Source organism: Magnolia sinica, chromosome 2 (genome assembly GCF_029962835.1).
Source record: "Magnolia sinica isolate HGM2019 chromosome 2, MsV1, whole genome shotgun sequence".
Classification (NCBI taxonomy): Eukaryota; Viridiplantae; Streptophyta; class Magnoliopsida; order Magnoliales; family Magnoliaceae; genus Magnolia; species Magnolia sinica.
The window spans coordinates 15,628,464-15,653,514 of record NC_080574.1 but is presented as its reverse complement, the minus strand read 5'-3'; the positions used below and the strand labels follow the sequence as shown (position 1 = coordinate 15,653,514).

Here is a 25,051-nt window from a genome sequence, read left to right as displayed (position 1 = left end):
TATACGAAGAGATCACACAAATACCATCTTGATTCGAGCCTACAAGAAGCTTTTAATAGTCAATTACTACAAGAGGTCCATCTTAGATTTGGATCTGCTCCATTTTTTGGATCATGCCCTAAAATGAGTTTTCTATACAAATGGACGGCATGGATCTAGCCAAATACATCAAGGTGGGCCCCACAGTCAGGGCTCCCACGCACCTCGGTGCATCCGGGGATCCACCGAAGCAGGGTTGTATCTTTTTACAATTTTCTGGCTGTGCACGCTGGATCATACTCTTGCACGCACCCACATATATGCAGCCATCGTTGACTCGATCTGTCTGTCCAAATTTTGGCGCACAGCTTCCATGAGTCGCTGGCCAAAATATGCACCGATCAGGATCTCCCAACGGTTTTTTTTTTTTTTTTTTTGGCAATAGAATGAACGGTTTGGAAGCACATTTCCAAATTTAACAAATGCAAGGTAAGGTACTCCTTTTTTTTTTTTTTTTTAACACACTCAAAAACACTCCCCATAGGCACTCAACCAATGACCCCAGTGCTGAAACGCACTCTGCCCATTGATTGATCAATTAACGGCATCCGATCAGTTTGATCTTTGGATGGGTCCCGTAATACGGATGGTTTGGATTGAGTGCTGCCGTGCCATGCTGATCATCTGCCTTGTGCTACAATTCTTCTTTGCTTGAAGCATTTGGCAGAACAGATATCCCTAATAAAGGGAAAGGAATCTAACTCACCAGTCTCCACCAATCCAATTTAGACTACTGGTACTAAGCATGGCTTGCCCAAGGTGCCCGCTCCTTGATGCACCAGACCGACAATTTTGACATGTGACCCTTCCTTTGGTAGGGCCCTTTTAGACTAAGGGTCTTTATATTCACAAGTGATTGCGACAAATCTCGCGATACTTCAACGATATTTCCATGATATTGTCATAAGATTTCTGAAATGTCGGCAAAATTTTGAAACCTCTAAGAAACTTCCAGGTCGAGAAATTGCCGGGTTGGCAACCTAGGTCACCTTTGAAAACGTCCCCTTCCTCTTTGAATTATTTGGGAGGAATAAATTAAGTTCATCACGTGAACAGGACCGATGATAATAATCCACTATCTAAATATTGGATACATCATTAAAATCATAAAAATTGAATGATCCAAGTCATCAAAGGTTAGTCATCTAAATGGATAGTTAAAAAATGTTAACAACTTATTTATAGTAGTTACGTTTGTGGCCTACCTGAGATTTGAAGTTTCTTCATTTTTAGTAAAATTATATATTTCAATGAGCTCATTGCAGGCATACACTAATTTTAAATATTAAAATTGGTTTGAAATATCACATATATTCGTGTGAATATATTAAAAATTCTAATGCACTCCACTTCCTCTCATTTACTTAAAACATTTGAATTTTAAATGTATTTCATTTAATTTCATCCAAACATAATTAAATAAGCTAATCACTCTCAATTCATTTACCTCTGACATCATTTCACATTTACCTCCATTTACAAGTTTCTAAATGAGCCCTTATAGGGTATGTGATATAGAGCAGGTCATGGACACTTTAATGTCTAGGATGGACCACATAAGACCCGATCAGAGGCGAAGGTAATTGACTATAGAAACCTTACAACAGGCATATCTCGCAAGACATAATGAGTTACTCACATATCATATATGATTTTGGGATAGGAGAAGCTACTTTAGCTAACCATCCTGACTATGATAGGTTGGCCACGCTGAATTTGTGAGATTCCATTAGATGAACAGTTAAAATTCATTTTATCTTCATTTTTCCTATTTATGGTAAGTTTTAGTTTAATTATAACTCTTTATCATTTGAGCTTTAGGAGTTGTGTCCAACATTAAAAGTGTTTAGAAAAATTAGGTGAATAACGCTAAATTTACCATTTATAGTAAGTTACAAATTTTAGAGAGTCTAAGTTGAATTTTGATTCCGAAACTTCTTCAAAGGTTTGGTATCACTATTTAAAAGATTATAATTTTGTTTTTATTATCTACTAATGAAATTTTGAATTTATTTTTATTTTTTCCTGGTGGATTTGAGGAATCTATGTGAGAAGTCCAGAGAAGCTCCGTGTATTTGGAGTAGTTATCCTTGAGGAAAATGGTGATCGACCTCATCACCCCATCCCTACATCAATACGTCAAATATATAGTAGCCCTGATTTGAGCCTCAAAAGCCATTGATCTGACTATAAACATTAGTAATGGTTAGGAGCCAATTAAAATTTTCAAGATTACTTTATCGCTAATGGATTATATGGATAGAAGTGTTGAAATATTCCAACATGAGAATTCAATTTTGGTGGGTATCCCTTCCATGGTGGTGCATATGAACTGTTTGGATGATTGAAACATAAACTTAGTTCCAATGGCCGTAGTAAGTTAGCATAATTCATCATGGGGAGTTCATCATATGCACTTAACTAATTGAATCGATTTAGCGAAATCTCAATACTTAGATTGATAGACATTTTATAGCATGGTTTTAAATATGGGAGGATAACATCCTAATCACGTCTCAGTCATCAATGACTGGATTAATCGGTACTCATCGTGAAGAAAAATCACAAGAAAAAAAAATACATATATTCTTATTTACTTAACCTTTCAATGAAATATTATTAATCTCATTAATCAATAAATATTAGGGTTTTTAATTGAAAACAAATATCATACAAAAATACAATACACTATGTTTTTTTTTTTTTTTCATTTTTTGTCCTTTAAAAATTCACACGGACGGGATGAATAAATCACATCCGCCGATACACATATGATACACGATATTTGAACCGTGTTTTGTAGTCCATGGAATGAAAAGATTGAAAACACCAACTGTGCGGATTGATGCTACGAATTGAACAAACCAAACTCGACGGATTAGATTTGAAGGCTATGATCTGGTGGTTCTACTAATAAAAAAATACAAAACCCGGGAGCTACTCCTTGCAACTTTACACCCAGCCTTTTACTCATGGGCAATACAATAGTCCAGAGTTGTAGAAAGGAAAGGGTGTATTTATCATTTTAGGTGGCATCGTATCATCAAATTCCCTAATAAAATAAAAGATAAATTCATATTTACAACTGTAATACAACTATGAAATTAAAAGAAAGGGGTGTGTCTATCAAAAGGATGGGTGTAGATAGCAGCTCCCAGGCATCATCAACAGACCATCATGTACTTTTAATTTCGGACACAAACAAGGGGTGCGAAAGAAATTTAAGTAAAGAAAAAGAATCTTATCATCCGAAGAAACTAATGTCAGATCAAAACAAGTAGGGGTTCTTCTTTCGGTCGGACGAGTCCAACAGGAATTATATCACGAGATTGGGAATTCCATCGCATCTTCCTTAAAAACTCAACAAGATTGCCGCACCGAACAAGCAACGACCTGGGCCCACTGCCTTAACCTTGTCTTCATCAGCTGTGGATTATCACCTTCAAACAAAATTTTAACGTTGGTTAGTGCTTGAATACGCCTGCGGGGGAACACTTCTTAACCGTAACCATAACCGTTTTTATATTAGCAAAGGTAAAACGACGGTGCTGATCAAACAGGGGTTGTTGGAATTCGGGAGCACAAGGAACACCGTTGATCTCGACCGTTGGATCGACGCGGCGTTAATCACAAGGCTGCCTATTTTATACATTGAGGCAGCCCACACGCGCGACTCAAACCCGCCGAGATCGTTGGGCTCCGGCTAACGCCGAGCAGCACACGGGGCATTTTAGCAAGAAGCAACCAAAGTGATTGGAAGAGACGGTAGGACCTTCTGAAGGTCATGAAATGTCCGATCTAACAGACGAGATGTTTTTTTAACTAGAAACAACCTCGGCTCGGATAGTCTGGCTCCGGTTAAGCACATGAACCAAAACGGCGCATGTTAGAGAGAGAGAGAGAGAGAGAGAGAGAGAGACTCACCTAGACCGAATATGCTCTGAGGGCTCCCAACGTCCGACGCGTCGCACTCAGACGAAGCGGAGGATTTGGAGACGGTATCATTATAGTGTTTGTTCACCTTGTAGTAGAGGTCCAGAGCCGGTAACGTATCGGACAGCTTCCGATCCTTCACGGGCGAATCGAACCCAAACCCCAGCTCTATGCAAGCCTTAAGCTCATCAAGATCTTCGTCCGTCACGCTCTTGCTCCGTCTCTTGCTGTTACCCTTCCTTCGCAGCCATACCTCTTCCCGATACGTGTCGGGCGACCACGTCCGCTGCTTGCAGAGTGGTAACGGTCTTGGGTCCGACATGCCGCGGATGGAAGCCCCGTCCAACACCCCCCCGACGGGGGTTGGATCGGATGGGCGGATTGAGGCGCTGCGATACGAGCCGATGGTTAGGGTTCCGTTCTAAATGGGAAGGAGGCCCTTTTAAGGGCTGGAGCGCTCAAGTCGTGTGGACGAGGGCTGATATGACTGACCGCTCAAGCAATTGCTGGCTATCTTGTGCGTTTCTCACCATATTTTTAAAATTGTGTTGCTCCTCCTTAATACGCGTGGCTAAAATTACGTCAATCTAGACCGTTGGGTGGCGGTGCTCAACCTGTATGATCATGTTGATGAATTTGAAATTATGAAGGCAGACCCGATCAACCATTTAGTGGTTCAAAATGGGCGGCTGATAAATATCTATTTTAACTGTCCAAATTGAGTAATGGTTGAGATCATATGTGATTCTAGAAAATGCTCCAACAATCATGGGCCCATGACTTGGGCTCTCTGGATTGATGTACACGTCGCCACTATCATTTAAGGAGCGGTGAAAGAAAACGCAATTAGGGCCGAAAACATTGGTTGGTCCGCGTCATGATGACCTGTTATTTTTCTTTTGTAAATTACGGGTTCCTTCCGAATTTGGAGAAGGAATACGGAAAAGGAGGATAATCCAGCGGACTATTATGTTAGTTGGTCCGCCAGGCTACCGCGGACGGAGGATTAGTTGGGTGGGACCCGGCTTCGGTGGATCCGGGTCCCTGACTGCGGTTCCGACCTTGATATATGCACCTTACATCCATGTCGTCCATCCGTTTTAAAAGATAATTTTACGACATGATCTCAAAATTTAAGCAGATCCAAATCTCATGTGTAGCACACCACATGAAACAGTGGTGATTGACCATTAAAAACCTTGTGGGCCACAAAATTTTTGCATCAAGATAATATTTCTGTAGTCCATTTGTCCAGATTTTGTGACCTTATCAACAAGTTGAATGGAAAATAAACATTCTGGTGGTCCATAAGAAGTTTTTAACGACGGATATTCAATCGCCCTGTTTCCTGCGGTGTGGTCCATCTAAGATTTGGATCTGCTTCATTTTTGGAAATATGGCCGAAAATGAGCTGTCAAAAAGGATGGACAGCATGGATGTAAGTGAAGTACATCAGGGTGGCTCCACAGTCAGGAATCCACCGACGCCCAGTTGGGTGACCCTCATTTCTATTAATGTTGAGGGATTGGAGGGTCATGTTGCATCAGACCGAATATTCTATTGATGCATCCGTTCTGTTCGAGTGGGCCCACGGTGATCCAGACCGTTGATATGATTGGTCCTGATGGAGAGGGAGTATTCGGCCAAACCATTCCTGTTTGGCGATTCTATTCATTCCAACTATGGCAATTATTTCAGACCGTTGCTTTGGTTGATTCCTAACTATTTATATGTAGGACACGACAACAAATGTTTAGAACATTGTTAACTAGATGCTTTTTGTGATTGTGGATTCCCTTGGATCAACGGTTCGTATGACCAAACTATTGAATTTTGATGCATCGTACCGTGATTGTCCTCTTAATGAACTGAGATCTTGTACAAGTGGGCCATTTTGTATGGTTGAAGATGCTACCCCTTGCCATCCAATCTTTAGTCTTTTTATCAGGACCATTGCTAACCATCATCTATTTTTAGGCCACTAATAAAAGCTTTAGGATCTTCCGGTCAGGAAGATTTTTTGGAGCACCCTCATCCAAGCTGGGTCCCATCAGATCAATGACATGGATCACTCAACATGGCTCCACGTATGAAGTGTCCAGATGTGCGGAATCCATAATGGCTCGGCCATTAGGACCATTAAATGTAAGGGACTAGAGGATGGGGCGATAGCTCGGAAATCTTTCTTGATTGGAAACAAACGGTTGTCCCTTTCTGAGTGGGTGGTACGTGGGACACCGTTATGGGATGTTTCACGGTGGAGCTGGGCATTGGGTCGTGTTGGACTGAGTCAGGACTGGTTGAGTCGGACTGATCAGTTACGGCTGACCTTACTCAATTTGGTTTTGAAATAAACCTTACCAATTTTGATTCGACTTGGTATCCAGTGTAACGTACCTTAACCCATCCAAGTTCCACCTGATCAAAAGTAACGACTCAAATTAAATGCAGCAGATATTCATAAGTTGAAATCACAATTCAAAACTTAAGTACACCTGACATTGAATCCCGAGTTATATACACACAAACGTGCGCAGTGTCATGCTTTGAATAAATCCAAGTCGTACTAAATTAGCGTTTGGGTCAGGCCAAGTTAAGTTATTAAGTAACCTGAAATCACACCCGGATCCATAGCTTAAGTGGTAGACTGAGTGAAAGATATCTCGTTTTAACACTGAGCTCTTGGCATCGATTCCCTAGTGGGGGTAGCTAACAGTGTTGTGTGATTTGACAGTATGTGTACTAACAAGCTAACAAAAAAAAAAAAAACAAAAAACCTGAAATCGTCTTAGTGTGAGATTGGACTGGACGAAGTCTACTCAATTTGAGTTGACTCACCCATTTAATTTGAATTGGGTCGAGTCTAAATGAGTCGGACAAGTCTAATCATTCATGCCAGCTATGCATTTTCCATATCACTTGCGACATGATGTACAAAGAGATAAATCTAAAGCACAAGTAGACGTGCTGGAAGAAATATCGGGTATTGAATGCCTACCATTAAAAACTTGGCGGGGCTACAAAGTGGACAACACTTTGTTACCTTATGAACAAGTCCGAGGAAAATAAACAACGTGGTGGGCCTACGAAGGTTTTAACGGTGGTTGTCATTGTTCCCACCACTTTCTGTAGTGTGGTCCACCGGAGCTGTGGATCTACCTCATTTTGGGCTGGTAACCTAAACTGATCCTGCTAAATGGATGCAGTGTTATATAACACATATATCATGGTGGGGCTACATTACTTGGCCACGTCAGCATAGTATTCACCTCGTGCTGTGTTCTACACCGCACAATCCGAGTCGGTTCCAAAATGACGCACAGAAATCACGATATGGAGGTGGGTCCCATCACTGCAGATGCAGATGTGGGTCAATTTCCATGGGCGGTGATGTACTAAATTCAGACTGTAGCCCGCAGACTACACGTTCTTTTGCCACTATTATTATAGCGTCAACGGTTGAATATTTTTATGGTGCGTGACACCTACGCGATGGCCAGCACGTCCGGTGGGTTTGGCCCAGCTAAGCAGGGGATTTGACGTGGCATCCAGTCGAGCTGGCGTCAGGTAAGCGAGAATTCATCACATACATCGGCCTTATGTAAACTTTCAGTACAGCCATTCTTTCCAGCCGACGATTCGTACTGTAGAATATCCGATTTCTGCAAAGTGTGGGCCACGCTATGATGATCACAGGGTATAAAAATCAATCTGATCCACTCACTGAGTGAGGCGCGACTTCAAAATTATTAGACGGCCGATGGTGTGAGTCAGTGTACTGGTTGGTCCATTAAATTATTTGATCGTTTGACTTTCGTAGCAAGTGGCCACAATGGTGTAGTCTACTCTTTACACGGACGAGATGTTATGAAAACCTGCCATGTTGGCGGTAATGAAATGGATGCACTGAAAGTTTATATACCATCGGTGCATGTGATCATTTCTCCAAGTAGGCTGCCCACCGGTGGGATGATCTGGCGGGGCTCTGGAAATGCGCATCGATGCGTGAGAAATTACCGAAACATCCTTGGAATCTGGAAACGGCAGCTCCATCAAATTGGGACTCCGATCCGTGCGCAAAACAAAGGAAACGGATTGGCTACTCCCCCGACACCAGCCAATGGCCGGTGGTCGGTGCGTTGTGGGGCCCACCATGAATTTTTTGTTTCATCCATGCCGTCCATCTATTTTTACAGATCATTTTAAGGTATGAGACCAAAAATGAGATATATCCCAATCTCAATTGGACCACATTACAGGAAACAGTGTTTAATGAGCGTCGACCATTAAAAACATTTTGGGGGCTATAAAAGTTTTGGATCAAGCTGATTTTTGTTTTTTCCCTTCATCTGGGCCTGTATGACCTAATCAACAGATTGGATGTCAAATAAACAGTACAGTGGGCCTTAGGAGGATACTAATGGTGGATATCCAATCACTATTGTTTTCATGTGGTGTGGTCCACCTGAGGTTTATATATCTCTCATTTTTGGGATTAAGCTCTAAAATGACCTTAAAAAATGGATGAACAGATTGGATGAAACACATACATCATGAGGGGGCCCACAGAGCACCGACCACCAGCCCCGGGGCTGGTTTCAGGGGGAGTAGCCAATCCGTTTCCCAAAACAAAATGGTATAGAATTGTACTGGATGCTATTACCACCGTTATTTTACAATGATTCCATATTTGAAAATACAATGGTTTTTGGGTCATCTAATTCCTATGGCATGGATAAAATTCTTGGCGGAACAAAAAGTTAGATTAAGCAAAATCTCATTTGGTAAACCATAGAATTGTAATCCACAAATCAAATTCGCAAGGATGTCAGTAACTTATACATGTATGTAACTAGAATGTTGCATATAAAAGGAGTATGTGGATAGACGGCATGGATAAAACATATGGTTTCATATAGGGCCTACATGTATGGTGGATTTCAAAATCTATAAAAATACTGCATAGTACCAAATGCAATTCCATCCCGGCTAATCTCAACCATTCCGGTCCTCCCTAAATTTTGGATAAAATTTGAACAGACTAAATGCAATTCCATCCTACCTAATCTCATCTAATACCATGAGCCAAACACTCCTAACATTGGTACCAATGTTGGAAATTTTTTGTATACCCACCATGATGTATGTGTTTTATCTCATGTGGTCAATCCATTGCGAGCTCATTTTAAGAGGAATGATTCTGAACATTCACTAGGTCTAAATCTAAGATGGACTAGACCTAGATGGACTAGACCATATGAAATAATGGTGATTGAATGCCCACCGATAAAAACATTTTAAGCCCCTATCATCCAAATGTTGATTAACCTAGATAAAGGCAAAACACAAATATCAACTTGATTCAAAACATTTGTAGCCCACAAGTTCAATCACCATGATTCCCTATCATATGGTCCACCTAAGATATAGATTGGCCTACTTTTTTAAATCATGCCATGAAATGAATCAGCAAAATGAATGGATAGCAGGGATGGAACACATATATCATGATAGGGATCACAAAGCTTTTCCAACACCACAATCAAACTCCATCAAATTGAAAAGTGTGTTGGGTTGACCTATTTTTAGTCTAAAATATATGATCCTACCTTACCTTGAGTAAGGATTGCATGATGATCCCAACACCACACTAGGTAGCCTTGTGGTGTTGGGATGCGGTGGGATTTGACTGTGCGAAGTGTTGCTGTCAAAGACCAAGAATCCATCTTTATATACCCATTCAAAGTATATACTTAACCTAACAACTTCCAAATATGCTTTGCATAGAGCACTTATGGTAGTGGCACTAGTCCAATCAAATCCCATTATGTCCCAACACCACCAAACCATATGGTGTTGGAATCACTGGGCAACCAGGTCCCCTTATAGTGTAAACTTCCAACCATAAATTATATGAGAATTATGAGACGACTGGCCTTTAGATGACTTAACATAATAGCATTTGATAAGCCATGTACTGTTGTCAAAGATGTAGCCCAAACAAAACACCTTTGAAAGTTTTGAGGTAATTAAGTGACTACTTAATCATATTTATTTGTAATAGCGGCACATGGCCCAATTAAATCCACCCTACGGGATAACTACAATCAACATCGGTGGCTTTAGGGTACACCTAAGAGAACTTGCATGCTAATTTCCTTTTTCTCATAAAAATAAAAGGTACGCACATCCGACTCCTTGGCACTCTGTTCTTCCACCTGCAATATAACTTCCCAACATATCATGTGAATGCTACATCCAACCTGTCCAATAGGTTGGGCCCATCACGAAGATTACTTTAGGTAAATATCACCTCCATCCATTCATCAGGTAGGCCAAACTTGTATTTGTTATTTATTTATTAGTGGCTGCGTATCATTTTCTATGTTGTAGCCCATCTGATGAGTGGATGAGGCTGATTTTCACGCACGATGATCTGCATGGTGGGACAAACCTATTGAAGGGTGTGGATGTCTTACAGACATGACTGGTTAGAAATTATCCCGTATGGACAGCTAATTATTGTCCAACAGGTCAGATGCGAGCATTTCTGCTAAATATTTTAACAGCGAAGGAAGAAGAAGAAACAAAGCATCTGACCTCTCTCTTCCTCAGTTTATTCAAAGTCGACTTTTATAAGAATGGGATGACAACATCAGCTATTGTCTACCTACAATGTATTTTATTTTCTGCTTACGTGTCACTTCAGCGAGATATCGAGGCCGTCAAAACGGTAGACCATACCATGAAGACATCCAAAAGCAATTGAATTAATGGCCAATTCACTCATCATGCAGGCCCCACACAAACGTGGAATCAGATAATCGGCTGTAATTAATTTCAGTGGTGTGGCCCACCTGATGGACGGACCAACCGGTTTTCATCACAAATGTTCCTGGCGATGTGTCACACTATCTTCCACGGTTCAGATGTTATGAACAGGTGACATGTCAGTTTAGAAAAAGAAATGGTGTATGTTAAATTAACATAGAAAGGTTGTATATGATCATTTTTCTTCTAATACTATCTAGAAGAGTTCCAAGAAACTTCGATGGTTCCGTGTATATTTTAACCTTTGATAAGCTATCATTCTCGATTTTTAGAATAATCGAGTTTGATGGAGTCATACACCATAGTCACGAAACAATGAGAAAATGTATATATATATCTCTCTGTCGTATATAAAACTATAATATTCCAATATCGTTTTGGAAACAGTGGTGGCTCTCCAACCACACATATGGCATAGATGTAGAGCAATCTAGACCGTCCAAATGGCTGATATAATTGTTGATGGAGCATCACCAGGAACAAACATTGAGAAGATGGTAGTAGTCATCTGAATTTTGCTTGGAATTTGGAGCACTTGCTATTTTAGTTTTAAGCATCCATTTTATTGGCACCATTTGGATGGTTAAGATTTCTTGATCGGTGTTTGTATCCAACAATTAATGGTCTAGATAACCCTATGTGGGGTCCTTACTCATGCCTCAGTGGTAGACTCATAAGAGTTTCAACTCCAGGTCATGGGGTCCAGTACCCATTATAGTGAAAAACTAATGTGGTGTGAGTGGGAGTGCGTGTGGATGATAAAAATAAAATAAGGGTACGAGTGGCCGGGCGAGCAGATGATAAACTACCGTTTCTAAAATGGTGGTAAATCATCACAGGAGTCTCGAGCTGATTAATTACGCAGATATTACTTTCAATCTTGTGGAGTCCAAGTTAATCGAGTCTCTTAGCAAAGTCGCAAATTAGAAGGTTGTTGATTTGCGTAAAAATAAAAAAATAAAAAATAAATGCCTAACGCCCAAATGCGTACGCAGATTTCCTCTCATACTAGTCGTCGAATTCATTCTTCTAATTTTTCAGCTGGACGTAAGCTTAAAAATAAAACAGATCTAAAGATTAAGTGGATCACACGACAAAAATTAAAAAGTGAGCATTGAATGCCTGCCATTGAAACATTCGTGAATGTACCCCCGTGAAGGTTTGAATATTAGTCATTTCCTCCCTTGCCTTTTTCGATGGTGTGACTCATTCCAGTTTTAAAAACGGATAGAAAATATGTATTTCTAACAAAAAATATGTATTTCTAACAAATATCACAGTGGCCATACTGGAAACAGAGTGGCTACTCCCCCCGGCCACCGGTTAATGGCCGATGGTCGGTGCTCTGTGGGCCCCACTATAATGTATGTGTTTCATCCATGTCTTCCATCTATTTTTCTAGATAATTTTATGATATGAAACTAAAAATGAGGTATATCCCAATCTCAATTGGACCACATTAACAGAAACGTGTGTCGAATGAACGTCAATCATTAAAAGCTTTTTGGGGGCCATAAAAGTTTTGGATCAAGCTGATATTTGTTTTTTCCCTTCATCTAGATGTTTATGACCTAATTAACAGATTGGATGTCAAATAAACGGTACAATGGGCCTTGAGAGGATTTTAATGGTGGATATCCAATCACTATTGTTTTCCTGTAGTGTGGTCCACCTAAGCTTTATTTCCTTCTCAGTTTTTGAACTAAGCCCTAAAATGATCCGTAAAAATGGATGAACGGCATGGATGAAACATTATACATCATGGTGGGGCCCACAAAGCACCGACCACCAGCCACCGGGCTAGTAGCAGAGGGAGTAGCAAATCCGTTTCCGGCCACACTTATGTTCCGGCCGAAGAACTTCACGTGGGTGGGGGGTCGCAGGCAAACCGCAACCCAGTCAGGCCAGTATATCCACGTGCAAGTGTACGCTAATACTGCACTTGTAAGATCTGAGCTTTCGATAGGCAGGCCGCACTGAATAGACTGGCTCAGAAAGCAGGCCGTTTCACACATCAGGTGGACCACGGTATCCACACCAAGTTTCCAGGCATCCATTTTTGTATTTTTTTTAATACCCAGAGGCGTCCTGATGGAGAGCGGATTGCATGTGCTCGGTTCACAGATATATCTCTGTGCTCTGGGCTGTATGGGATCCATAGAGATGTTCGTGATTAATCTACACGGTCCATCTGTTTAGAAAGACTACAATAGTACATTATTCTAAGAATAGGCATATCCAAACTCATGTGGGCCATACCACACGAAACAGTGGGGATTGAATACCTGGTTGTGACAGAAGTTTTGTACCAGGATGATATTTGTTCCTAATGGTGATGATGAACGGTTTGGATGGTATATAGACATCATGATCAGATCTAAGAAGGTTTCAACGGTGGACATGGCTGTTCCCACTGTTTTGTTGGTATGGTCCACCTGAGTTTTGGATCTGCATGAATTTTAGAATCCTATCCTATTATGGTCTTTCAAAATCAATGGATAGAGTCACATATCTCTGTGGACCCCACTCAGCCTAGGGCACGGAGATATCTCTATCGGGGGCACATGCAATCCAACATATCCCGAGCTTTTTATACAAAGTTATGAATAGCATGGTCCCGGGAAGGGAAGGTCATATCTTGCACATGTGCAGAACATTGGCATGTGTATTTGCCTTTGGAAAGCTCATATCTTGCACACGTGTTGAACATTGACATGTGTATTTGCCTGTGGATGTGCAAGGCTCCACACAAGCCAATTAGCTTGCTTTCTGGAGCATATATTTGGAATGCATTCGAATCCAAATTACAAATTAATGTGATTCATTTTTTGGATGGTTCAAATAATTTAAGTGATGTAGCTGATAATTAAATTACTTTAGGGTAATGTTAGCATGTTTGATGTGTATAGGATTAGTAGACTAGTATAACCTTTGTTATATGTATGACCCCTCTCCTTTAAAAGAGAGCAAAAAAGGGTATTTCACTTGGCAAAAGAGTGATATTTACAAATATACTTTCATTTAGGGGCCTTTAGAGTAAATAGAGGTAAATAAGGGAGTAAAGGGAGGTAAATGACAATTGCATGTTTTGATGAGAGTAAATGCATATAAATGAAATGAGAGTACTTGTACTTGTAAATGAAATCTCCCTTGTGAAAGAAGATTTGAAAGTAAATGAAGTGAAATGCCTTTTTGAGCTCATTTATAGAGTCACATGAGTGAACAAAGGTACAACTACACACATATCCACCATACACGTGGCATGTCGGTGATATTAGAAAACAATTTAATTATTAGCTATATTAAAATCACACTAATAGAATGATCTAATCTAATCAAAGGTTAGCCATTTAAATGAACAGTTAAAAAATGTTGACAAGTTGCTCATTTATGATCTATACATTTGTGGTTAGCCCAAGGCTCCAAATTCTTCATTTTGGCTAAAATATATATTTTAATGTGCTTATTACAATCATTAAGTTAAATATTACATATGTAGACTAATTTAACTATTAAAGCTGATTTGAGATATCATATATGTTCTTATAAATATGTTGAAAATTTTCAATGTATTCCCATTCCTTTCATTTACTTTCATCCAAACATACTATTTGGATTTCAAATGCATTTCATTTACTCTATTTAAATACAGTTGATTAAGCTATTTACCTTCAATTCTATTTTTCATTTAACTCCATTTACAAGCTCCAAATGAGCCCCAGCCTCCCGTTCCATTTACTCTCCAATTCATGGATTATATCTAGATTATATTGTTAAACTTTTGGATTTCAATGCACTCAAATACATCTAAGCCGATGTTGCCAAACAGCCTTAACATGGGGTGTTTATTTTTGTACCATGGTTTAAATGGTAGTAACGAGTCTAACATGTGACATAATTGTACACCGGTTATTTCAGACCGGCAAATCGTCTGCCATTCCTGGATGGAACATGTCTTAAAAAAATAAACAAAAATAGTGAGGGGATCCTAGCCATCCAATTGAAAGGAAACGCTCAGCAGTCCATAACACAATGCCAATATCATGCGGTTAGGAAATCATGGATCAGCCTACCTTTATACCTAACGTAGGATGATGGGTGGGTCACCACTAGTGAAGAAATCATGTTCTCAGCAATTTCTCGACACAAGAATTTCTAGGGAGATTTAAAGATTTTAACGTTAAAAATAAAATATAAAAATAGTAATTAGATTAATAAATAATATTAAAATAAAAAATGATAAAATAATTAATTTAAACTTTCAGAAATTAATTCGACTAAAATTTGAAAACACAGGATATTCTCCCAATGATACTGTGTAAAGAATTTTCTGCTATTATTTTCAAAATCTTGGTGATATTTGTTTACAAGTGTAATATCCTAGAGCAGTAGCTTTTTGAAAAGTCACCACCATCCAGTCCCCACCATTTAACGGGACATTGATTGGATATTGTTTGTGTTAACACTCATGTCCTTGCTAACTTGCAAAAAATGAATTCCTGATTATAAATAGGTTAGATGTATTGTTTTCTGACAGTAACCTGTCGTCCAATTAAATTTTATCCATTAGGTCAGGTCAAATAAAGGTTAGAGGTAGTACCCAATCAATGTCCCATCTACAGCATGCTTGCCGTGAATACTCGTTTAAAAGCGTAACAATGAAGAAAAGTAGCGTGTGAATGGAAGCATCGTGGAACTTTAGACAAGAAACAACACGGTTCGGTCACATGACCCAAGAACAATTATTTAGTTACGTGCAAGTTGCAATGCGTTTGGCCCACCAAAACAAAACTAAAAAAGAATATATGGACGATCTTGATTGATGTACACGTATGTCCTGCCACGTGTATGGTGAATATATACTCATGCATGGCCCACTGGGTCATGATATAATTCTCTACAAATTTTCAAAAAGATGCAGCAGCATACATGGGACAGGCATAAAGAGGAAAATAACAGCACTAACACCACTCGGCCATTGCTGCCGGGAGCATCTTTCATACGTTGCATTATTACAAAGTGGTACGGGTTTTGGGCGCATTCTCCTTTCTTCTTCAGGTTTTTGTTAATCCCGCACGCGTGTGACCATTGCCCATCCACCTCACACGTGTGTGAGATCCAATCCACACACGCCGTTTCACTCCCCAGGTGGGGGCACAGTGTACAAAACAAACGAACAAATTTTCTACCCGTTTGTTTATTTTTTACTGTAGCCCACATGAGGAGTAAGAAATAGCGTGGTCCACCTGATGGAGAGCTTGGATCTGTTACATGCATGGCGTATTGACACGTGTGCCTGCGCGTGGATGTGAAGGGCTCCACACTCGCATGGACTTTGGGCAAACCTCCTTAGCGTGCCGATTTGAAAGTGTCGAAGATATAAAGTATTGGTTTACCTTATGATGATGTGTCCATAACCTTGGACAAAAAAACTCCATTATTTCCAATCCACCCATTAGTGGGAGTCGGTCAGATCTTACCGAATCATGTAAACGTAAGGTACATTCTAGTAGTCCCGCGGACTACCGTACGAAGGTAGCCAGTTGACTAGATTGCGACCCGTTTCTTTCGTTCGGGGCCTATGTGCTTGATGGCAGGTCTCATTGCCACCAGTGCAAGATGGAGTTACGATCAAGCACAGGAAGCACATGGTAATCTATGGAGTCCCATTGGCTAGAATGGTGGGACACACACGTGCATAAGGTGTTGGTGTCCAATGGAGGAAGTCTAATAAATACCTTTTATGTGGTAGAACGCGGACTACCAAACCAGATATTGGAATGCTTCTTTACGCTTTTGTACTTATTGAAGAGGGAATCTAAGGAGAGAGGCAAAGGGAAGAGAAAATCTAAGGAGAGCGGTGATGGGTACTTCCACCTAATTGAAAGGGACCTCACCTCATGCTAAAAGAGGCATGTGTTTAAGGGTATCTTCAGATCCGCTCCAATGGCTTTTAATTGAAATAAGAGCAAATACTAAGGTGACCGTCTAATGTGAAACTCTTCCAAGGTACACACGTGTGCAAGGTCCAGTAAAGTCATCAGGTGGGACCTACCATGAACTATCCCCGATCGAAAAATCAGGCCTCTCTACTCAATGATTGAAAATCGATTTCTGGCATGTACCATGTAGGCCACCACAGCAACCTAGTCATATCAAGCCGGTCAGGCCACGCAAATATAGACAATACCATCTCGTAGGGCCGTGTACTATAGCCGAGACCTATTCAAAATTTTGACAGCCCTGATAAAAAATATGAATGGTGTGGCTTAAATTGCAGGTCTCTACACATAAGTTATTATATCATAGTTAAAAAACCTGAAAGCTCGGCCTGTCTTGATGTTCATCCGGTGTTTGGCCGACTCAGTATTTAATATTAATAAATGTAAAGTATTTGTAATGATAAAGAAGTTTTAGAATAGTGACGTGTAATATCACCATCTAAGCCTTATCCCAACCAAATGGCATTGGCTACCCAAATCCTATTGCACCGTTCCACTCTATCAAGGACCATGATACTGCTCTAGTTTGAGTTTAGAACGTCATATTGCTAGGATTAATGACGAAAACGATAACAAAAGTTTTGAACCAGCTGCTAGCTTATCACAACTCTCCTCCTTTATTTAGGTTTGGGACAAACAAGGAATGCACGACACTCCCATAACTACTATCTAATAATCTATTAAATAAGTTGATAAAAATCAACAGTTAAGTTAATATTTACGGCTAATACAAGTATTATAAAATAAGATAATTCAACAATAAAGCGTGTGCAACTCTTATTAGGTGGGCCACACATGATCATTGGTTGTTTATCTAACCGCATGATTATTTGGATTGAGCAATCCAATAGGTCCCTACTAAAATTGTGATTGATACATATAGTAGATAGATTAGGAGTGGGATGCTTGAACCATGGTCCCTATACATGATTATTAAGAAGGATATGAAAACATACCGTATAAAGACTCTAGAGGGAAGAAGTGTGGTGGGTAAGCTTTTCCGGTCATCTTTTTCTATAAATATATGTATTGGTCATATTTAAAAAAAATAAAAAAATAAATAAAAAATAAATAAATAAAAAATCTTAATCCCATTGAGAGGTTTTCTGTGTGGAAGATCAAGTATTCCCTTTCGGCAACATTGCAGCATCAAGAATGTGTTCCCATTAAGGTTCACATTTAAAATTTCAATTTATAATCTCCATTATTGATACATAGACGATCCGATTATTTCACTATTCAAATTACAAAGCATAGCCCATTGGTTGAAGGCATAGAGCTCCTACCTTTCATAAGCTATGTGACTAAGCTCAGATCATTATGAGTTGCATCTAATTGACTTGACAAGTAATCCCAAGTCCATCTCAAATCTGAGTTTAGTAAGGACTCGACCCAAAAACCTCGCTGAGTCGAGTTGACTCGGCCAGGTTTCAAGTCAATTCAGAGAGATTTAGAACTATGGGTTATACTGAATATGGCAAAATGAAGATGTCGTGCAAGGACACACCAAAGGGTGTCCCCACCAGGTCACTCACCTTGTCGATTCAATGGATTTACCAGTATTAAAGCGGCAATTTACCACCGCCTATATGTTCTCCTTTCCCTTTCCAGCATATGTTTCACATTGCCTGCTTAACTACAATAACAATGTGGACAAGAGATTTCCCACATTTCTCTTCTTCGTCTCTAACTATGCTCCATTTGAGATTTGATACACTGGCAGAGCATATGACCATTCACACACATTCCCATCGCCACTCTACATGCGCACATTCGTGCTGCAATTTCAACCATCCAAATAATGAGACCTACCATGGATGGAGCATGTCCTCAAAATCATATTGATCAGAGAATCCTAACATTTAATTTGATAATTTTTCCTTTTTAGCCATCCATTTGTTGGCCACAAATCAGGCAGTTTAATGACCCCTAGTTTGATTTTTGGTTTTGACCCAGACCTTACAGTATGGGTTACATGTCTACTCATGCGAGTGCCTGCACATGGTACTCACACTCTTGCCAGAGTATCAACCATAAGCTAGCCAGGCAGGGAAAGGGAACTATGGCACGTTACCAGATGAAGAGGAAAAAAATAATAATAATAAATGACATCAGGATACACGGAAGTTAAAACCCATTTGTCATTTCCAGAAGGAATCAGAACATTCAAAGTCCATTAATTCCTTGATCCCATGTGCATGCACATTGAATGGAGGGCCAAAGAAGAACATTGACATTTTTCCAAATTTTTATATTCAAATACATTTGAAACCACACAGCAAGATCTTACAATGGTTTGAGGGGGCCGCCTTTCCATGGTTTCCTTCATTCGTGCCTCCGGAAGTGTTTGAAAATGAAACTATCCGCGTACAGTGGGTATTTCTTCTTGATAAGGCCTTTAATGCATTTCCAATACGAGAAATCAACCAGCTGCCCATCCTTCCGGACTATGAACAAGCACCGCGAATTTTCAAAATCTGGATGATACCCAATCTGTCGAATAAATAGGAAATTCAGTCAATATTCAACAACTGAAAACGTTAGCTTTAATTCACTCATGCTTCTATGAGATGCAAGAATACGAGTGTGAACAACACCGAAGAATTATGAGATATGTGACTAGAGGCTTTGCACACAGTACTCAGGTTTTCAGTACTGAGAGGTGGGGGATGGGTTCTGGAGTTCAGGACTCCAGACCAGTTCGGTCCAACTATGGATGGATTATGGCCCAAAGATAACCTTGATGGGATAATCATAACCTTTCTATTCATGGCCTGCAAATAGATGGTTAAGAACGGCTGGAAAAAGTCCCGTCATTGGTGGCTAGGATCTTTCACTCAAGGAGATTTTTGGAGCATCATACATCAACAGGGCAACACAACATATGTTAACGTTTGGACACAACTTTTGCAAAAGGGGGTTTTCCACAAAACAAGTTTTCCCGCAACTTTGTCAGTCAACTTGTTAAAACCAATTGGATTGGTTTTCGGCGAGTGGGCTTCTTAGCGCCAACTTCAACAAGTGAGGGATCAATCGGGGGTTTGCGGAAGTGCATCCAAACGCACAACACGAAGTGGGGTTTAGCTCAAAATGGCATTTATGTGTTAAACATCCCTTTTGAGGGTGCTTCCAAATGGGCCTTAAATATTAACAGTACAAAAGCTGAGATTCCTATTAGGGAATGATAGGCTTATTTGCTACGCATTGCGACAGCTCCAGGATACCAAAAAGGGAAAGATAAAGGCATACATGGGAAGAGAGACATACAGTGATGTAATCCATTCCACATCCTATCTTTCTTTCAAACCCTGGATGATATGGAAGTAACCTCTCCAAAATTGTGTTCTCGTGCTCAGCACTTAGTCTATCACCACTTTCATATCTGCAATAGAAGAGCAAGTTCCATGCTGTAATATATATAAATATTCCCTACTGAAAAAGCCTCATTACAAGATGATGGTTTCAAAAGAATTGCTAAGTTGTAGCTATTGTCAATAGCTATAACCATGCTTATTGGATACTTCAAAGTTGGTGTTTGCATTCTCTTCATTTCAGAAGTTGGGGTAACAGAGTAAAAGCATAGATTAGTTCCATCAAGCTTAGGGGTCGATTAAAACTCTCGGGAAAATATAATGCAATATAGCTACTATCAGAAGTATGGTGCAACCCTTTTATGCCTTTCGATGTTTTCTCTACTTTTGGCCCAAGGCAGAGAATGCTTGTAAAAATGGGTCGTAGGTGAATTAACCTACAGCCAGTTGTAGGTGCCCTGGCATAAACCAGCCTCTAATGTTGGCCATCATCACTGTCATGTCAGCTGTGGGATTGTTGGATAACATGGTTGTCGAGGGCAAAAAGTACACAGATCCAAGCAAATATTTTTCCACTATGCTTCATCCCAAAAGGTCAGCTACTTGTGTTGATGTTGACATGGTTGTAACCATTACCAATGTTGGTTGGTGTTTAATATCGCAGTATATTTTCTTTGAACATTTCAAACGATCTTTAATTTTGTTTGAAAACTAAGGTGAGCCACTCCACTTGAATTTGGAGGTTTCAAGCATGCTTTTAAATTGTTTTCCATGGTGCAGCCCACCTGAGTTTTGGATAAGCCTTACATTTGGCATGTCTGTACTTCCTGTTGAAGGACACCTGATGCATGTTGGGATGCCACACACATCACGTTGGGCCACAAACAGCTAAACGGTATAGTAATTTTTCCATAGCATCAAATACCAATTACTGATTCGTGGGTTGGACTGCTATGTTAGTTTAGCACCACTTCGAAAATGATGGTGACTCATCCTTCTCACATGTAGAACTAAAATCAAAGGGAGCATATCTCTAAAATCATATTGATAAAGTAATCCTATCCATCCAATTAACACTTTCAAAAGGATGGCTAAAAGTAAAATAGTGAATGGTCCAAATTCAAAGGGGCAAATCAAATTGCTAATGTTAAATTTCTAATGAGATTTTCGGTTATGCTCCATCCATAGTTGAGTCCCCAATTTGGATGGTCTGGATTGTCATATAATCATGCAATGTGCGTGGTTTAAGAGTCACGACCAATATTTAGATGGTGCAAACTAAGATAGGCGTCTAGCCCCTGAATCATCCTAGAATTCATATGGAGCTTGAAATTTTACACCCTATTTTTTTAATCAAATGGTATATCTCATTGGAAGGCACAAATAGCGTAATTCAAATCATTATTCTAACTTGTCCCACTAGGGATGGAGCATTCTCAAAAATCATTTCAGATTGGAAGATCCTAGATCAGATAAAGATAAATTGTTGTTTTATTTCACTATTGGATTTTTGGGTCGAAACGCAGTGGAACAAAAGGGTTTTTGGAGAATCCAATTCGATACATTGAGCCAAGGATCCCCGATGCGATAATCTTAGATTTCATACTTAATCACATACCTGAATAGAAAGCCATATTTGATGTCAATGATGATGTTGTACTTTGATCTTTCACACCTTACACCTTAGAAACCGGAGATGGGAGAAAAGGTTTTCTATATATTGTATGGGTGAAGGGACCAAAACCTGTATTTATAGAAAAGAGGGTGGAGTAGTTCAACCCATCACAATTACTCCTCTAAGAGTCTCCAAACTATAAGAGTTCATACTCTGCAAGAGTCAATGTTTCATTGAAACACTAGAGTTCATGCTTATTTGAAGTACTCTAGATACATAACAAAGTCCAAGCACACCACCCTTTTATTTAACTTGATCACAACTACTATGGGACCCACTAATATGCTCAATCAAAATATCCAATGGTCAATAGGTTTGATCAATTTAAGCCATTGATCATGTAGACGTCACCTTATATAAGTCTTACATTCACTTCTTAACCACCAATCCATTGGCCACAAAGCGAAATGTTAAAATTGTCCCACGGGTGTGTTTTTTTGGGGAATAATCAATCCACAACAAAAAAAAATATGTAGCATGTTATGGATCACCTAAACATGGGACCCGCTTGTCAAGATTGAGACGCTTGTACATCAGTCTATCAGCTTGTATAGGCCCATATGGACGACTGACATGTATCAGTTTTAGTGGTGAGTGATAAAGTGGAACAAAAGTTTTTTTAAAAATCAAATTCAATACATTGAGCGAAAGATCCCCGTTGTGATAATCTCATATTTCATACTTAATCTAAATCACATAACTGAAAAGAAAGCCATATTTAATGTCGATGATGATGTTGTACTTTGATCTTTCACACTTTACACCTTCCTAAAAACCTGAGATGGGAGAAGAGGTTTTCTACAAGTGAGGAGACCAAAACCTATATTTATAGAAAAGAGGGGTGGAACAGTTCAACCCATCACAACCACCCCTCCAATAATCTCCATGCTTTTAGAGTTCATGACTCTGCAAGAGTCCATTGTTTCATTGAAACACTAGAGTCCATGCTTATTTGAAGTACTCTAGATACATAGCAGAGTCCAAACGCACCACCCTTTTATCTGACCTAATCACAACTACTATGGTACCCATTGATATGCTCAGTCCAAACATCCAATGGTCAATAGGTTTGATCAATCCGAGCGTTTTACATTCACTTCTTAACCGGCAATCTATTGGCCACAAAGCGAAAGGTTAAAATTGTCCTACGGGTGTGTTTTTTGGGGAATAATCAATCCACAACGAATGAAATGTAGCATGTTATGGATCAGCTGGCCACAAGACCCACTTGTAGAGATTGAGACCATTGTACATATCAGCCTATGAGCTTGTATGGGTCGATACGGACAACTGACATGTATCGGTTTCAGTGGTGAGTGATACAGTACACCGAAAGTGGTTTTTACTCTTGGGCAAGAACACTGCTAGAATGTTTGAAAATTTAGAAGCATCGAGTTGATGTTGAGCATCCTATGCCAAAGGGTGATTTATCAAATGATATCTCCTTGGCATCAAGAGGAAATCTAAACTCCATGGAAACTAATTGCACTGTTGCTGAAATTTGGGATTAGCATATTTCTCTAGAAGTTGAACCATTCATTGCATGAGGCTAACATTATAGCTGATATGCACACCAAAGCAGCTGCAGTTACATCTTTGCTATGCGTTGGGCAACCCTTGCCCCAAGTTCAATCATGAATTCCCATGCTTGTGGAAGAATTCTTCCATCTACTCAAAGATAAAGAGAAAAAAGAGGAGAAATTCTAACCAATGCCCACTAGTAGAAGGGTGTTGAATTAGAAGTACCCGATACAAGACTACCTCCTAGATAACATTTATCACTAAATACAATTGATAGGTACCAAGAGGAGCCAAAGACAGAATGAAACATTTTGAGATAGCAAATGAAGGAGATGATTGACCAAAAACCAGCTAAAAGTTCTGTTGTATGCATGTCTAAACCGTGAGTCATTAGCAGGCCTTTTTTTAAAAAAAAATAAAATAAAATTTTATAGCTTGTTAGTACACACCCACTGTCAGTACACACTCCATTGTTAGCCACCCCCACCAGGGAATCGATACCAAGACCTCAGCATTGAAACGAGGTATTTTCACTCAGTCATTAGCAGGCCTGATTAATAGAAAGTTTGTGGGATGCAACAATATCTACACGATCAAGATTGGCAGACATTTACAACCCCACTCCAAAATTCATGGTCATGATCCCCTGCCGGATTATATCAACGACTCGGATTGTCAAATCTGAGCCAACAGACAGAGGTATGGCCTACTCTCTCTTCTCTCACACTTTTTTCTCTTTAGAGATAGGATTGAAGAGAAGAGCATAAGGCCTTATCTCTTATCCCCTATAATGACTCTTTAATTTGGTTGAATTCAACATGGGGAGAGAGAGGGAAAATGCGTGGGCCCACCCACTAGTGGTTGCCCACAATGGGCTCCATGGGCCCAAACATCATCATTCACAGCTTGCTCCCTCACTTCGACATTTTGTAAGTGCAAATTTTCATCAAATTGCCGTTTACAAAAGGATATAAATAGGTGCCAAGCACCAAAAAAAAAAAAAAAAAACCCAACAAGAAATGAGAATCGCTTGGGGCGGGTAAGTGATGTATCAAGATCTTTGATTGTACAAACGTTTGAGCTCGATATGTAATCTGCTGGCCCGATCCAATCGGCCAGCCTAGGTGATCATCAAGGGGCCCATCTAATGGTGAATGTGGCCTGCTCACGTGTAAAACATGTGCCTGGAATTGCTCACACAGCATTTGCCCTAAACTCCTACCTCCATGTGTTTGCTCCTACAACTAATTTTCATGACGAGGAGATTTGACAAATCCAACGGTCCATATTCGCTGATGAATTGGGGAAGATGGGCAGATAAGAGGACTTACTTTCCAGGCTGAAGGATCATCCTCACGAAGGCGACGAGCGGGACGGTGTCTTCCAAGATCTGATCCTCCCAATGTAGCCGTTCATCTTCGTCCGTATTTTCAATGCCGAGTCCGTCGGGCTTTCTCCGCTGGACCGGGTCGGCAGCGGTTTGGCTGCCGAACCGGTTTCGTCTGGCTCCGGTTTTTAGGGATGGGAAACGGGGTGCAGTCCGGACTAGAGAGGGAATGGAGAAGACAGAGAAGGGGCTTTTACCGACGAGGAGAGGAGGTGGGCAAATGCAGATGGTTGAGAACATGGCCGAGATTTCGACGGTGCTGATGTGGTTGATTATTTTTTATCTGTTTTTTCTGGTATGCTTCTCTGTTTCGGTCCATCGGATCTGTTTATGCGTTTCCGAAACGGGGAGT

The 25,051-nt window shown here is 40.0% G+C and overlaps 2 protein-coding genes across 2 annotated transcripts; both read right to left on the bottom strand.

Moving 5' to 3' along the window:
- Positions 1-3,077: 3,077 nt before the first annotated feature.
- Positions 3,078-4,424, bottom strand: LOC131236408 (uncharacterized). The gene is made up of 2 exons (XM_058233530.1): positions 3,964-4,424; positions 3,078-3,479 (listed from the first exon to the last, which is right to left on the bottom strand). Exons 1-2 carry the CDS (start codon positions 4,292-4,294, stop codon positions 3,400-3,402), a joined length of 411 nt encoding a protein of 136 aa, XP_058089513.1. The 5' UTR covers positions 4,295-4,424; the 3' UTR covers positions 3,078-3,399.
- Positions 4,425-18,922: 14,498 nt separating this feature from the next.
- On the bottom strand, positions 18,923-25,051 carry LOC131236407 (protein DCL homolog, chloroplastic-like). The gene is made up of 3 exons (XM_058233529.1): positions 24,644-25,051; positions 20,073-20,187; positions 18,923-19,298 (listed from the first exon to the last, which is right to left on the bottom strand). Exons 1-3 carry the CDS (start codon positions 24,937-24,939, stop codon positions 19,131-19,133), a joined length of 579 nt encoding a protein of 192 aa, XP_058089512.1. The 5' UTR covers positions 24,940-25,051; the 3' UTR covers positions 18,923-19,130.

Coding starts and splice junctions, on each gene's coding strand:
- LOC131236408 (XM_058233530.1), bottom strand. CDS start 4,294: ATGTCGGACCCAAGACCGTTACCACTCTGCAAGCAGCGGACGTGGTCG. Junction 3,480..3,963: donor TCAGAGCATATTCGGTCTAG/GTGAGTCTCTCT, acceptor TTTTGTTTGAAG/GTGATAATCCACAGCTGATG.
- LOC131236407 (XM_058233529.1), bottom strand. CDS start 24,939: ATGTTCTCAACCATCTGCATTTGCCCACCTCCTCTCCTCGTCGGTAAA. Junction 20,188..24,643: donor ATGATCCTTCAGCCTGGAAA/GTAAGTCCTCTT, acceptor CTTCTATTGCAG/ATATGAAAGTGGTGATAGAC. Junction 19,299..20,072: donor GTGGAATGGATTACATCACT/GTATGTCTCTCT, acceptor TTTATTCGACAG/ATTGGGTATCATCCAGATTT.